General features: G+C 42.4%; 2 protein-coding genes and 1 long non-coding RNA gene across 4 annotated transcripts in view; 2 read left to right on the top strand and 1 right to left on the bottom strand.

The window, feature by feature from the left end:
* The window catches only part of CC2D2A (coiled-coil and C2 domain containing 2A), a 1114036-nt gene that overhangs the window by 439502 nt on the left and 660612 nt on the right, over nucleotides 1-13922 (bottom strand). The gene's annotated exons all lie outside the window — the stretch shown is intronic.
* RAB28 (RAB28, member RAS oncogene family) overlaps nucleotides 4715-13922 on the top strand; it is a 139887-nt gene continuing 130679 nt past the window's right edge. For both annotated transcript variants that reach the window (XM_087963688.1, XM_087963689.1), the window contains exon 1: nucleotides 4715-4888. In XM_087963688.1, coding sequence (XP_087819814.1) covers nucleotides 4808-4888 — 81 coding nt within the window. In that variant the 5' untranslated portion in view covers nucleotides 4715-4807. The remainder of the gene's footprint in view (nucleotides 4889-13922) is intronic.
* LOC148130769 (uncharacterized) lies at nucleotides 4900-12488 on the top strand. The gene is made up of 3 exons (XR_015749299.1): nucleotides 4900-5700; nucleotides 7415-7606; nucleotides 10462-12488. It is a non-coding gene; the product is annotated as an uncharacterized LOC148130769 (long non-coding RNA).

The raw sequence follows: 13922 nt of genomic DNA, 5'->3' as shown, positions 1-13922 counted from the left end.
GACCCCATGGGCCAAGTGACCTATGGGAAAAGATGGCCCTGGGGCCCAGGCTGTCTGTCTGAAGGGCCTGTCCTACTCAAATCCTGTGGCATAAGCTCCTCCTCCACCCTCTCAGAGGACCAAGCTAAAAGGTGGCTAGCAGAGGTGAAAGCCACTGCCCCCCCTCTTGCAGATATATCAGAGTCAACTTGCAGTTCCCCAGGTTTGGAGGCCTGTTGCATTTGATCTCTCATCTTTCCCAAGGTCTTCTCAAACTGCTTTTCTAAAGCAGCATGCCTTTTCTTCTCAGCCCTTAGCTCAGATTTGGAAGTCTTTTTTGGAGCTAGGGCTTTGGCTTTAAGCTTAGCAGCCATTTCTCTGTTGGTCAAATGCCCCCTTTTCTTACTCTTTTTCTTAGCAGGGGCTTGAGGTTCTTCTGGCCCCTTAGAGCCTGTATGTGCTGCTTCCTTTTCCATCATGCCAACAGGGCAGGCACAGGAGGCGCTGTGAGCTTCTCCATGTTAAGTGCAGCCTGTAGTGAGGTCCAAATGAGCCTTAGAGCTGTGAGGCCCGATCAACACTCCATTCCTGAAGAGACAAAATGGCCACCTGGTCTTCCAAAATGGCCACCCACCACATGCAGCAGCCTAGAAATAGGCTCAGAACCTTTCCAGCTCAATAGGTACTTGCAGGCCCAAGCTACCTTGTTCTTGCCGAAACAGCTGTAAAGAGGTGATAATTATCCCCTGCGTCAGCTGTGAAGTGGGGAAGATCAGCAGCAGCACAATCCAACTTTCTGACTGTGTGGGAGGCTCAAAGGAACGCTCCCTGTAGCTGCAGCCCCTCAACGAGGCAGCACACTACTGGAGGGCGGATCCCCCGTCCTCCTGCAGCTGTGCTCAAACCATCCTGGGAGCAGCAGCAGGCCACAAAAGCAAAGGAAATGCTTCTGCAAGTTCTTTTAAAACTATTTCCAAATCTTTTTAAGCTCAGATGACCTTCCAGAGACAAAGCTCTAAGTCAAGAGCTGAGTCAAAAAGATGGTGAGCAGCCAAGGCTGATGGTTTTTATAGTGGCAGACCATCTCTATGATCTCAGGAGGAGGAGTCATATCCCATTCCTGGACTCTCTTAGCAGCGTGTATGAGAAGCTGTGTAATTACTAAAATAAAAAATGCAAATAATTCTTATATTAAGGGGGACCTGATTATAGCAAACTATCAAAACAAATACATCTATCTGTTCAGTCTTCTCAGAAATAGATATTAAAACAAAATGTACCAAAAATAGTCTGGAGGATCATACTAGTCCGAGCAGGGGAGGTTCTTTTCCAGGGTTTTCAGAAGAGGAGGTGGCAGGTGAGCTAGCCTGCTTAAAGCTTAATAATGCAGTGGTCCAGATGGTATTCATCCTAGAATTCTTAGGGAACTTCTAGGTGTGGTTCTGGACCAATAACTGATCTGTTTAACCAGTTTCTTCTAACAAGTGAAGTTCCCCAAGTCTTCCAAACAGCTAATATTGTACCCATTCACAAGAAGGTGGCTAGGGAAGAAGTTGGAAACTTGAGCCAGTGAGCTTAAAATCTGTAGTAGTAAAGTTAATGGAATCACTCCTGAAAAAAAGGATTAATGAACACTTAAAAATGCACAACTAGATGGGCCCAAAGCAGCATGAAGGCAGATCATGTGAAACTAAATTGATTCACTTTTCAAATTAATGTTAAATGTCACAAATGTCATAAATGTACTGGATGATGCTCTGGACAAAGATGATGCTGTGGACATAGCCTATCTTGATTTTAGCAAAGCATTTTATACAGTTCCACATAATGAGCTCATTAAAAAGTTGTACAGGCTAGGGCTTAACCACTGGGTGATTCAGCGGATAGGAAGTTGGCTCAGGGATAGATCCCAGTGTGTAATTGTTAATGGAGCACTGCTTGAACAGAGACCAATCACTAGCAGTGTACCACAAGACTCAGTCCTAGATCCTGTTCAACATTTGCTAGACCAATACTCGAATACAGCTCATCAGTCTGGAACCCACATTACATGTCTGATATTAACACAGTTGAAAAAGTCCAGAAATATTTCACAAGAAGACTTCTCCACTCCTCTACTCATTGTAGAATACCTTATGCCACCAGACTTGAAATTCTAGACCTAGAAAACCTTGAATTACGCCGTCTTCGGTCTGATCTAAGTATGGTGTATAAAATCATACATTGCAGTGTCCTACCTGTCAATGAATACTTCAGCTTCAACCATAACAACACAAGAGCACACAATAGATACAAACTCAAGGTTAACCGCACCAAACTTGATTGCAGGAAATACGACTTCAGCAACAGAGTGGTCAATGTCTGGAATACTCTACCTGACTCTGTAGTTTCTTCCCCAAACACCAAAAACTTTAACCTTAGACTGTCTACTATTGACTTCACCCCTTTCCTAAGAGGTCTGTAGGGGGCATGCATAAGCGCACCAACGTGCCTACCGTCCCTGTCCTATTGTTTCTTTTATTTTTCTTATATGTACCCATTTCATGTATTCATAACTATGTATATACTTATACCTATTATCTTGTAAGCAATTGACAAATCAAATAAATAAAATAAATAAATAAATGCATGTAAGTGGTAAAATAGAAGGATTATTAGGTAAGGCTTGTCTTTTTGCTGATGACACAAAGATGTATAGTAGAGTTGCTGTGTCTTGAGGGTTTTCATAACATGAAAACAATTTGGCACTGCTGAGAAAATTGGTAAAAAATGTGAAAACTACAATTCAATGTTTCCAAATGTCAATATCATGCTTTCGGATAAAAAGAATCCTCTGGCAGTGTATAATATTGGGGGTACAGAACAACAGAAGAAAAGGATTTGGTGTGCTCATAGCAGATGACTGAAAAATGAGTTAACAGTGTGGCCAGGCAGCTGTGAAGGCAAACAAAATTTTGGGATGCATCACTAGAGGGATCACCAGCAAGAAAAAAAAAAAGGAGGCCCTAATCCCGCTATGTAGTCAGATTCCATTTGGAATACTGTGAAGTTCCAGACACCTCACTCAAAAAAAGATATTAATAAGATTGAGCTAGTCTAGAGATGGGCAACAAAACATACCAAGAGAAGGAACTGGATAAGTACGACATGGAGGACAGAACGGAAAGCGGGGGGACACCATGATTGAAATCTTCAAATATATTAAGGGTGTGAATAAAGTTCTAGAAGGCAGTATTTTCAATATTAAGCAAAAATCAAGAACATGGGAACATAACCTCAAACCGATTAGAGAGAAGTTAAAACATGTTAGAAAGTATTACTTCACAATAACAGTAGTGGAAGGATGGAATAAACTTCTGGCAGAGATAGTGAGTCACTCATCAGTGATAACTGAGTTTAAACACGTCTTTCATCTGACAAAAATTTAAAAAATAAAATAAAAACGTAAATAAAAATAATTAAAAACTAATAAATAAAAAACCCTCAAAGGACAGAATTGATGGACCCCTGTGTCTTTTTCTGCTATCTATGACACCTGTGGCCTAGACTGATCTTCCCTTCTGACTGGTCTGGAAAACTGCTGCTTTCTGCCTTGCCAGAAAGTGCAGTTCTGAATATTTGTTTGAATTTAGAAGTTGCCATGGTATAACATTATATTTCTTGGGCATAGGACTTTATGCCAACCAGTGTTAACAATGGAGCTTTTCTCTTTTTCCGTAAAGGGTCACATATATATGTGCTCTTACAATGGTATGTTGGAACTTGTATGGAGCTTTGAGTTGAGATTGTTAAAAAGAGCCCCCTTCTTTAATAATTACATGGGCACATGAAGACTAGGTGTTTTTATCAAAAAAGAAAGAATCGAGATCAGCTCCTAGGATCTCCATGAACATTACTTTTCCTATTCAGGACACATTTCTGGGCACGCTTTTTGCTTAGGTCACTACCCGAGATCTCCTGGCGGTCTCCCGTCCAAGGAGGAAGTAGAGCAGGGGTGTCCAACCTTGGCAACTTTAAGACTTGTGGACTTCAACTCCCAGAATTCCTCAGCCAGCTTGCTGGCTGAGGAATTCTGGGAGTTGAAGTCCACAAGTCTTAAAGTTGCCAAGGTTGGACACCCCTGAAGTAGAGCATTCCTGCTAAGGTTCTCCAGAAGTTATTAGATGCTGCTACCTCCTGGCGCTAGTCACCTCTAGCTGGGCTTTCGCAGCTGATCAGTTCCATTATTTCAGAGCTGGAGAGCTGTGCAATATGATCAAGCACTTACTAATATTAATAACACAAACGGTTTCAATGGTTCCAAGCGTTTCCTCGTTAAGGTGCATGAGATGTGCGGCTATAGATATTTTTTTGTTTTAATAAATACATGCAGAAATAGTGCAATTCATGTCTGTGGCTGCCGATTTCTACCACATGCATTCACGGCAATAGGTTCCTACAGGCCGGCCAAAGGTTTGTGCAGATGGAAGGGCACGTCTTTACCACCCATTCCCCCACCACCGGTGGCCATAGGCAGTGTATGTATGGCATTCAGTTCTGTTTTTGGGAGAAACCATCGATGTAGAGAGGGGGGGGACTACGTCAATGCAGGTATCACGGGCAGCCGCGGTTCATTTTTCGTCTCACTACCGAGCCTACTTCCTCCGCACGCCACCTTCCGTGGCCGTTCCTCTTCCGCAGCGGCTCCGCTTCCCGCCTCACCGGCTTGCTGAAGCGTTGGTCCAGTCCAACGTCTCCTGGGCGACCGAATGGACAAGATGGCGGCGGCGGCGGCGCGGTGGCCTTTGGGCCCCCTCTGAAGGCGACTTCCTGCGCTGGACGGCGGGCGATGTCGGACTCGGAATCGGAGGAAGAAGGCGCGAACAGGCAGCTCAAGTTTGTGCTATTGGGCGATGGCGCCTGCGGCAAGGTCAGTCCAGAGAGTGGGGAGGCTGCCGGCCCCCAGGGTGTCATCGAGGGCTTCCCAAACAAGGCGGGCCTCAGTTCCCGGGGGTGGTGCAAGTCAGGGGCGGGCTCTCCTAGGACTCTGCCCCGGGGCTCTCCGGCCTCTCCGGTTGCTCGGAGGCCCCGCGGTGATAGCAGAGAGGACGATTGTATTGTGGCGCAGGGATTAGGCTGGGTGGAAAGGGAAAAACTAATCTCATAAAAAATCTTGGAGGGACGATTAAATTAATTTGTTCGGAAAGGATGTTCATGATGACGTATTCCCCCTCTACTAATGAAGTTAGGAAACCATTTCCTTCTTAAATGGTATAGTGTAATTTCAACATATATGCTCAATGAGACCTGGGCCTGTGATGTAAATGATTCTAATTTATTTTGCAATAAAATAGCTTTTTCAGTGAATTGAAACAACGTTATTATTCTGGATTAGAAATCTGGGAGTAGGGAGGTGTTGCAAGTTATTCCTTGAAATGAATAAAACGTTGGCATAATGACAAACAATACAGCATTGTAGGCTTTATTTTTCTGTCTCAAGTATTTTCTGAATAGAATTTCCCTGATTTGTAAGTGTGCCAATTGTTCTATGCGTTGTTTTGCCTGGCCACAGAAGGTGCTTCCAGGTAGAATAGTAGATGTCTGTTGCCATAGTCGCCAATGAAGGAGCCTGATCTTAGTAGGTCCATAGGTTGGTTGTGAGAGAAGCCCGTTTTGACTATTCCAATTTGGCTTTTCTATTCCCACAACAGAACCCTTGTTATTAGGCAACATAAAACAGTGGTGGGTTTCAAAGAAGTTTACCACCTGTTTGGTGGGCGTGGCTTGGGTGTGCTTCACATGTGCACCAAACGCACACTGTGCACGCGCAAAGGCTTTCCTACTGAACCACCTGCAATCCTGCGCTCTCCCTGTAGCTTCAACAGCTGCCGCGCGGCAATCTGTGCCGCGCAAAGCAGCTGCACTTCAAAAGCAGGGAATAAAGATCAGTATGAGAGCCTGGGCGGGCCCAACAGCAGCTGGTCAGAGAGGACTGGTTTGGTCTCAGCTGATCTTCAGCGCTACTGGCATGCCAGAACTGGTAGAATAGCACCACTGACATAAAAGCACCATCAATAAAGCATGGTGTGGCATATTTCCATTCTTTACCCCAACTATTTCCACAGTTGTCATTTCAATAATAAAAATCTTTGTATGTCAATATGGAACATACATAAATAAATGGTTACGGAATGGGACAATTCACCATGGCCATCTTGCCACAGCCAACTCACCATGCGACAATTCACCATGGACAATCCATGTGGGATAACTCAACACAAGCATTATCCGCCACTATTTCTTTGACATTATTTCCATTAACAGAAGTAAATAATGTAGAAGAAACAGTGGTGGATAACATTTATCGAGTTGATTATCCCGAATGGATTGTTTGGTGGCAAGATGGTCGTTTGCAAAAGGGCCATGGCAAGATGGCTGCAGCAAATTGATCATGGAGAGTTGTCCTAGACTAGGACCAAACCCTAAACTCAGCTGGGCACATCTCCAAAAGGGAAATACTCCCATCTAGTGTCATCTAGTCTTGGTGATACACACCAGATTATCTTGTTCCTCCCTCACAAATGAGGGGACCCTTGTTAATAAACCTGGTGTTCAGCAGCAGCCGCCAAAGACCTGGGCCTCCAAGGGTCTGCTATTTAGCATCTGGTGTGAACTTGGAACCTCAGAACATACTACTGTTATTAAGTATCAGGAGCATCTTCACCTGTAAAGGCCTGCCCTTTGGCTCCTATTTCTTCCCCTACCCATCATTACCTGGGTTGATTCTCCCACTCTAAACTCTGTGAGGTGGTCTCCTATTCCCAATCCTGACTTCCCTGCTTCCTGCACTGTCAACCTTGTCATTACGCCAAGCATACTGACTCATCTCAATCATTCAATGGGTAGGTGGGAGAATGAATACCAGGATGGATAAAAATCGATGTTTAAAAAAACCTGGATTTTTACAATTTAAATCGGATTTTTTTTTATCACATTTATTTTGATAAAATGCTTTTGGAGTAAAAATTTATTTAAACATAGTTTTCAATTTAAGATACATTATTAATTGAGTTTATTCAGCATGAAATAGAGATTAGTTATGTAGCATGATGCTGTATATTCTGCAATATTTACATTTTTTTTAAAAACTCATTCAATGAATCCAAGCTTTGCAAGCAGAGATAACATGCACTGCATTGATGCATTCACACAATTTCACAGTAACCATGAGATAAATCATAAAGCAAAGTTCAGGAATATTCCTTTACCCCTTTGTTTTGCAAATCTATGTACACTACAAACAATATGATTGTTTGAAGAGAAATGCATCTGTACCAGGCTCTAAGTTTGAGGAGAAAGGGCAAGGAGTAAAAATGAAAGTGAAACCTTCTAAGCAGCTTATAAACCTTGTGAACTTTCTGCACATAACTTGAAGTGCTTTATTCCTCCCTTGAAGAGCAAAATGGCAGCAAGCCGTAAAAGAGACCCAGTTTGGGAATATTTTAATGAAGTTCCTCTATCTACGGGTAAAGCAGGTATGCAAAATGCAATCAATGCAATGCAATGGTGGCCTGAATGAAACAACAACATGAGAAGTGCTGTGATGAAAGGACCATGTTTGAAGAGACAGGACCTTCAGGACCTTCAGGTTGGTAAACTGTTTTTATTTCATCATATTTTTTAGAGTGCCATATATTATGCTAAAGCAATTATATGTGTGTGTGTGTGTGTGTGTATGTATATGGATCTTTGGTTATTCGGGTTTTCTCCCGCGTAGAATTGGAAGTATCTAGGCAACGTTTCGATGAAGTCTCATTCATCATCTTCAGGCTTGTGTCTTCAGCCTTGTGCTTCTCAGAGTAATGTGAGCTTGCAGCTGCTTCTTCCTTTTAACTGCTAGTGGGGGTGTGACTTGATTGGGTGGGGGCTTGGCTGTGTTCTGATTGGGTGGGGGTGTGTTCTTATTGGTTGGGGGTTTGGCTGTGTTCTGATTGGTTGGGGGGTTGGCTGCGTTCTGATTGGCTGGGGGTGTGTTCTGTTCAGATGGGGGCTTGGTTGTGCTCAGGTTAGTCTTAGTTTCTGGGGGATTTGAGCTGGTGAGCTGTGATCCTGCTGTTTGGCTTCGCGTCTAACCTGAGCACAGACTAACCTGAAGATGATGCATGAGACTTCATCGAAATGTCGCCTAGATACTTCCAATTCTACATGGGAGAAAACGAATAACCAAAGATCCACATACAAATACCAAAAACCCAGATATATATATAATAATATTATATATATATATATATATATATATATATATGTATGGTGTTAGGCTTGGTTCGGGTATTTTCCCACGTCATTGTAGTTGTTCTTTTAAAGTTGTAGCAACGTTTCAGCAGAATCTCATCTGCCATCATCAGGCTTCTGTATTATGTTCGTCAGACGAGAAAAAATATATATATTTGTTTTCTTAAGTTTTCGCGGTACTTACATGTATGGTATTCAGCTTTGTTTGGGTATTTTCCCACGTCATTATAGTTGTGCTTTTAAAGTTGTAGCAACGTTTCGGCAGAATCTCATCTGCCATCATCAGGCTTCATACACATGGAACTAACATCCACATGGAACTAACAGAACACTGCTTAACCAACACATATTTCATATACAAAGGACAAAGATACAAGCAAATTGAAGGAGCCCCTATGGGATCACCACTGTCACCTGTCATTGCAAACCTGTTCATGGAAGAATTCGAATCCAGAGCCCTGGCTAATGCCACCCACAAACCCAAGCTATGGTTAAGATACATCTATGACACATTTGTGATTTGGCCCCATGGAAAAGAAAACCTAAACAATTTTCTAACACACCTAAACAGCACACACTCCAAAAGTTCACCATGGAAACTGAAACAAACAAACAACTACCATTCCTAGATGTACTAATCTCCAAAAAAACAGATGGCACACTAGGACACACCATATACCAGAAGAAAACACACACCAACCGCTACCTCAACGCCCAATCCCACCACCACCCAGCACAGATAAACTCCATGGCCAAAACACTAATTGCTAGAACCAAACGCCTGGCAGACAAGACACACATAAAGACTGAACTATGCACCCTGACTAAAGGACTGACAGCCAACGGCTTCCACAAAAGCAAAATCACCGGCTTGATCCACAAAAACACACTGAGACATAATGGAGACCTAGAAGATGAACAGACCTATGGAACAGCTGTCCTGCCCTACATAAGAGGTACTACAGACAAAATCAGTAAGATACAACACAGGCATCACATCAAGACTGCCTTCAAAACAGTCAGAAAAATAGCAGCCATCCTTAGAAACCCCAAAGATAAAATTGACCTGGAAAACCAAGGCATATACGAAGTCCCCTGTGCATCATGCCCGGCCACATACATTGGACAGACCAATAGAAGAATAAGTACCGCCTGGATGAACACAAAAATGCAGTAAAAAAGCTGGAACACACTTCCTCACTAGTCCAACACATGAAAGCCACAGGTCATAGCATCAACTTCAATGGCACCAAAACCCTAGCCACTATAGAAAACCCCAGCCACAGAATTATCAGAGAAGCCATAGAGATTGAAAAAAGACCTGAAAGCATGAATAGAAGAGATGATTCCACCAGACTGTCAATTATTTGGAAGCCTGCACTCACAAACAAAAAAATCTCCACACCACTAGCCAGGCAAACACCTGGGCACAAACAGATCCCCCCTGATACCTCCAGCTCAAACACACCCCAACCAGGCACCCAGATGAAACCTAGCTTCCTAAAAAATGATAGCCGTCCATTTACTCTGAGCCAAGCTGCACTAAAAGCCTCCAATACAGGAACACAATGTTGCCAGCCAATCAAGACACAAAAAAACCCACAAAACAGACAGAAGATATTAGAAACACCAATCAAGCAGAACACAGCAAACTCCAAGACCAATAAACACAGACCAAGACTCCCAACCAATCAGGATGAAGAAAAAAACATTCTGGCACAGCAATAGGCTGCCCCAAATTTAAATCTGAAACCACTGTAAAAGTCTGACTCACAGACAAACACTATACAGAAGCCTGATGATGGCAGATGAGATTCTGCTGAAACGTTGCTACAACTTTAAAAGAACAACTACAATGACGTGGGAAAATACCCGAACAAAGCCGAATGCCATACATGTAAGTACCCGCGAAAACTTAAGAAAACAAATATATGTGTGTGTGTGTGTGTGTGTGTGTGTGTGTATATATATATATGTGTGTGTGTGTGTATGTGTATATATACATACGTACATACGTACATACATACATACATATATGTGCTATTGTTAATTGCGTGGCACTGCATTTTTATACAGTTGCCAAAAAAAGAAATAATGACTTGAAATATGCAAAGATTACTTTTTAGGCTGTACTGTGTGTGAATACAATGAGAAATTCACAATAAGCATAGATGATTTAAATAATAAAATAACATTGACTTTTTTGTTTAGGTGAAACCACCATCAACATAAAAGATTCGGGAAATTATCCACTTTCTAAATTGTCATCCTCTTGTTCTATAGTTTCAGAGTTATCTCTCCAGGATAGTGCATCAGTCATATCATTTACACATATCCGCAATATATTGCCTGAAAGAAAGAAACCATCTGGAACCACCACCATAGATAAATTTACAGATCAGAAAAAGTTAATTGATGAAAAAAATTGCTCGGTTTTATTCATGCAACAAACACTTTTTCCCATCTACTTGAAAACCCATACTTTGTTAGTATGATTTAGTCACTGAGACTAAGATACAGTCCACTGAAAAAAAAAACTATAGGAAACTGCTGGATAAAGTATATGATAAAGAAATTAATATGATAAAGAAATTATGCAATGATCAACAAGTCTAGAAGGTAAAATTGTTAACCAAAGTCTTGATGTCCACAATGATCCTATTGTATGTACTTGTATAACAACAGAAGAAGGGAATGTATTCCCTGCAGAAATAATTGATACTTCAGGAAATGCACACACAGCAGCATACTTAGAAGAAGTAGCAGCAAAAGTTAATATGCAAAAAAAATATATTCAAATGTCAAGTATGCAGCTTGGTTACAGAACAGTGCTACAAATGTGTTCAAAATGAGAAGAAATTTAGAACAACATGAAGAAACTACCAAGCTAATAACATACAATTGTGCTCATTTGATGCACCTCCTAGCCAAAGATTTCTGTGTCCCAGAAATAAGGAGTAATTTGTTGAAATTGCTAAATACTTCTGCAACAATCATTTTGAAGCATCAGCTCTGAAAATAATAGGTGGAACCAAGCTAATGCTCCCACAAGGTAACGATGGAACTTTGTAGTGGACTTTTGAACAATATATAAAAAACTGGCTTATTCTGATGACTGTGAGCAAACGAGAAAAAATAGATGGGACTATCACAGCCAAAATCCTCATCATTGGGCTTTAGAGAAATGTTGATCATATGCTGAGCATCCTGATACCTGTTTATGAAGCTTTAAACAACATCCAGAAAAATATTTATTTTATTGCTGATGCTGTTGAAATTTGGAAGGAACTTAAGTGAGCACTTAAAAACAGAACACACCGACAAGCAGAAATTACAAGATTTTAAAAAGTGAATAGGACAAGCACCGTCTGCAGCTCATTTTCTCGCAAACATAGTCAATATCCAGTACCAGGGTCAAACCTTAAGTGCTGAAGAAGAGGAGTTAGTCATGACATGAGTATCCAGCAATCATCCATCTCTAGTGCCAACTATAATGAACTTCAGAGCTAAAGGGGAACCATTCAAAAAATACATGTTTGCTGATGAGGTTTTAAAGAAAGTTTCACTCTAAATTGAGAAATCATCTGGGACATGATAAAGTAGGGAAGCTTGTTTTACTTTTCCAGATCATGAACAAACAAGAGAATGAGTATGAAAATGAGTGAGCTGCAGAAGACTGTGTCTGAAGGTTTTTTTTATGTGTACCCAGCTGATATATTCAGTTTAAGTTCTTTTGTTCGTTTTTTCAAAGATATTTTGTTTATGCACTTCAGTTACTAAACATTGATGTTTAAACAAATACAGGAATATGTAATATGTTATTGTTTTAATTAAAATAATTTGAGTACCTCTCCAACTATGTATGTTTAACCAATTAACCTAAAATCACTGTTTTACTCACCTGACAGCTTATTCTAAATAAGAAACTTTCTTTTTGTTTGCAAATAATAATATTAAAGATTCTAACTACCAGCAAGAAGCCTGTGCTGGGTGTGAGTGAGAGCAGGATGATTCATGAAACAGCAGCACAGGCGACTCGGGAGTAAGAATGCTAATTAATGGCCACTCCCTCTAGGGAATATAAGCCTGGTTTCAAACGGCTTTTGCCTTTGCAAAAGGCAAAAGTTCAAAGGAGTTAGTGTGATGATTACAGACTCTGATTTATTGGACTAATTGGCTGCAAGCCATCTGTTACCTACAAAGAGGGTTATTTGTGGAATAAAGCCGTGAACGGTTCAGTTTTGGAGTTTATGTTTGCTTGCAGAAACTTTGGCTGGGTCAGAACACCTAGGGGTCAATCCTTTGTCATTTTGGGGTTCTTGAATTCCTGTGTGCCTCCTCCCCAATTCCCAAAGTTACTCCCTATCAGTCTTAGAGGAAGTTGTTTCCCCAATGTCTGGCCACATCTTTCATGTTATTGCTTTTGTCAGCCCCGGATCCATCTTGAGAAAGATTCCAGGCTACCACAGCGGGGGATGGGAATGGGAGAGTAGCGAAAGGAATATAGCTACAACAACATTATTTCGCCAGCGATCAAGGACAAGCTGCTGGCACCTGGATTGGAGTGACTGAAATTTGGCAGTAGTTGAGACAGGACATTAATTGGCCAATGTGATCTGAGGGTCACTAAATGGGGCAGGATGTGAGTTTTAGCATGGAGGGGGGAAATGCGGGAATTCAGATTCGAGTTTTCCCCAGATGTGCTAACATGATTACCTTAATAAAATCTTACTTTAATGGACGTTGTCTCAGAGTTCTGAATCATTTGGAAAGTTTATTGAACGCTGACATTAACCTGAATCTGCATCTAAAGAAAACCCAACGGCTTCTCGCAAAGCGGCGGAGGCCAAACTCTGGAGGGGTGTCCAACCCAAGGAGCTGGGCCTATGGCAGTCCCGACCAACAACGAGATGCACAGCTAGAATTGGAGCCCGCAATGATAACCCCAGGGCTTCTAGGGGTATTGGGACAACCCGAGCAAGTAGCAGCCTTTGGGTGGAGACCTTTGAGCTCCTGGAGTTTAATCCAGGGAATGGAGGCTCCAACCATTGTCGAAGAGCCAGTCGCTTGCAGGGCTACCTGAGAAGTTCAATCTGCTGAATATGGGACCCATTGCTCAGACGTCCCCATATCCAATCCAACCTGGTTGGACTCTAGCCTAGCCTATGTTCCACTTTTCAGGCTCAGGGAGCACGGCAGTCAAAAGCAGGACTTTGGCTTCATTCCACTTGGCACTGGCCGGACCAAGGCTTAGCTTTCTGCTTCAGACCCAATCTGTTGGAGCCGTGGCCCAGCAGGATACAGCGGCCGGGCAACACCCCAGACACCTGGGGCACTGAAGCCCAGGCACCAGGGGAGGTACAAGAGGACTATCCAGGCTGGGCTGTCATCTCCCACCAGCGCCTCCCAGTTTACTACCAGCTGACCAAATTCCGCCGGGATGGGCCTTTTTCCCAGGCTGGGGTGGATCCAGTACCAGTGGATGCCGGCTTCTGTCCCACCACTGATCCATCCAGCCACAGCAGCCCCGCCAGCAGCTGCCCCACCACAATTCCTGGCAAACTTTGACGGCACCCCAGGAAAGCTGGCCTATTTTCTAAACTGAATCTGTGCTCACATTGATCAGTATGGGGCTCAATATCGTCGGATCAAGACATGATCTCAATTATTGC

This window comes from Notechis scutatus, chromosome 4, assembly GCF_049901735.1.
Source record: "Notechis scutatus isolate UNSWTSFEM ecotype Mainland chromosome 4, rNotScu1.2, whole genome shotgun sequence".
Taxonomy (NCBI): domain Eukaryota; kingdom Metazoa; phylum Chordata; class Lepidosauria; order Squamata; family Elapidae; genus Notechis; species Notechis scutatus.
Note: the sequence above shows the minus strand (reverse complement) of the source record. Positions and strands in the feature narration are given on the sequence as shown.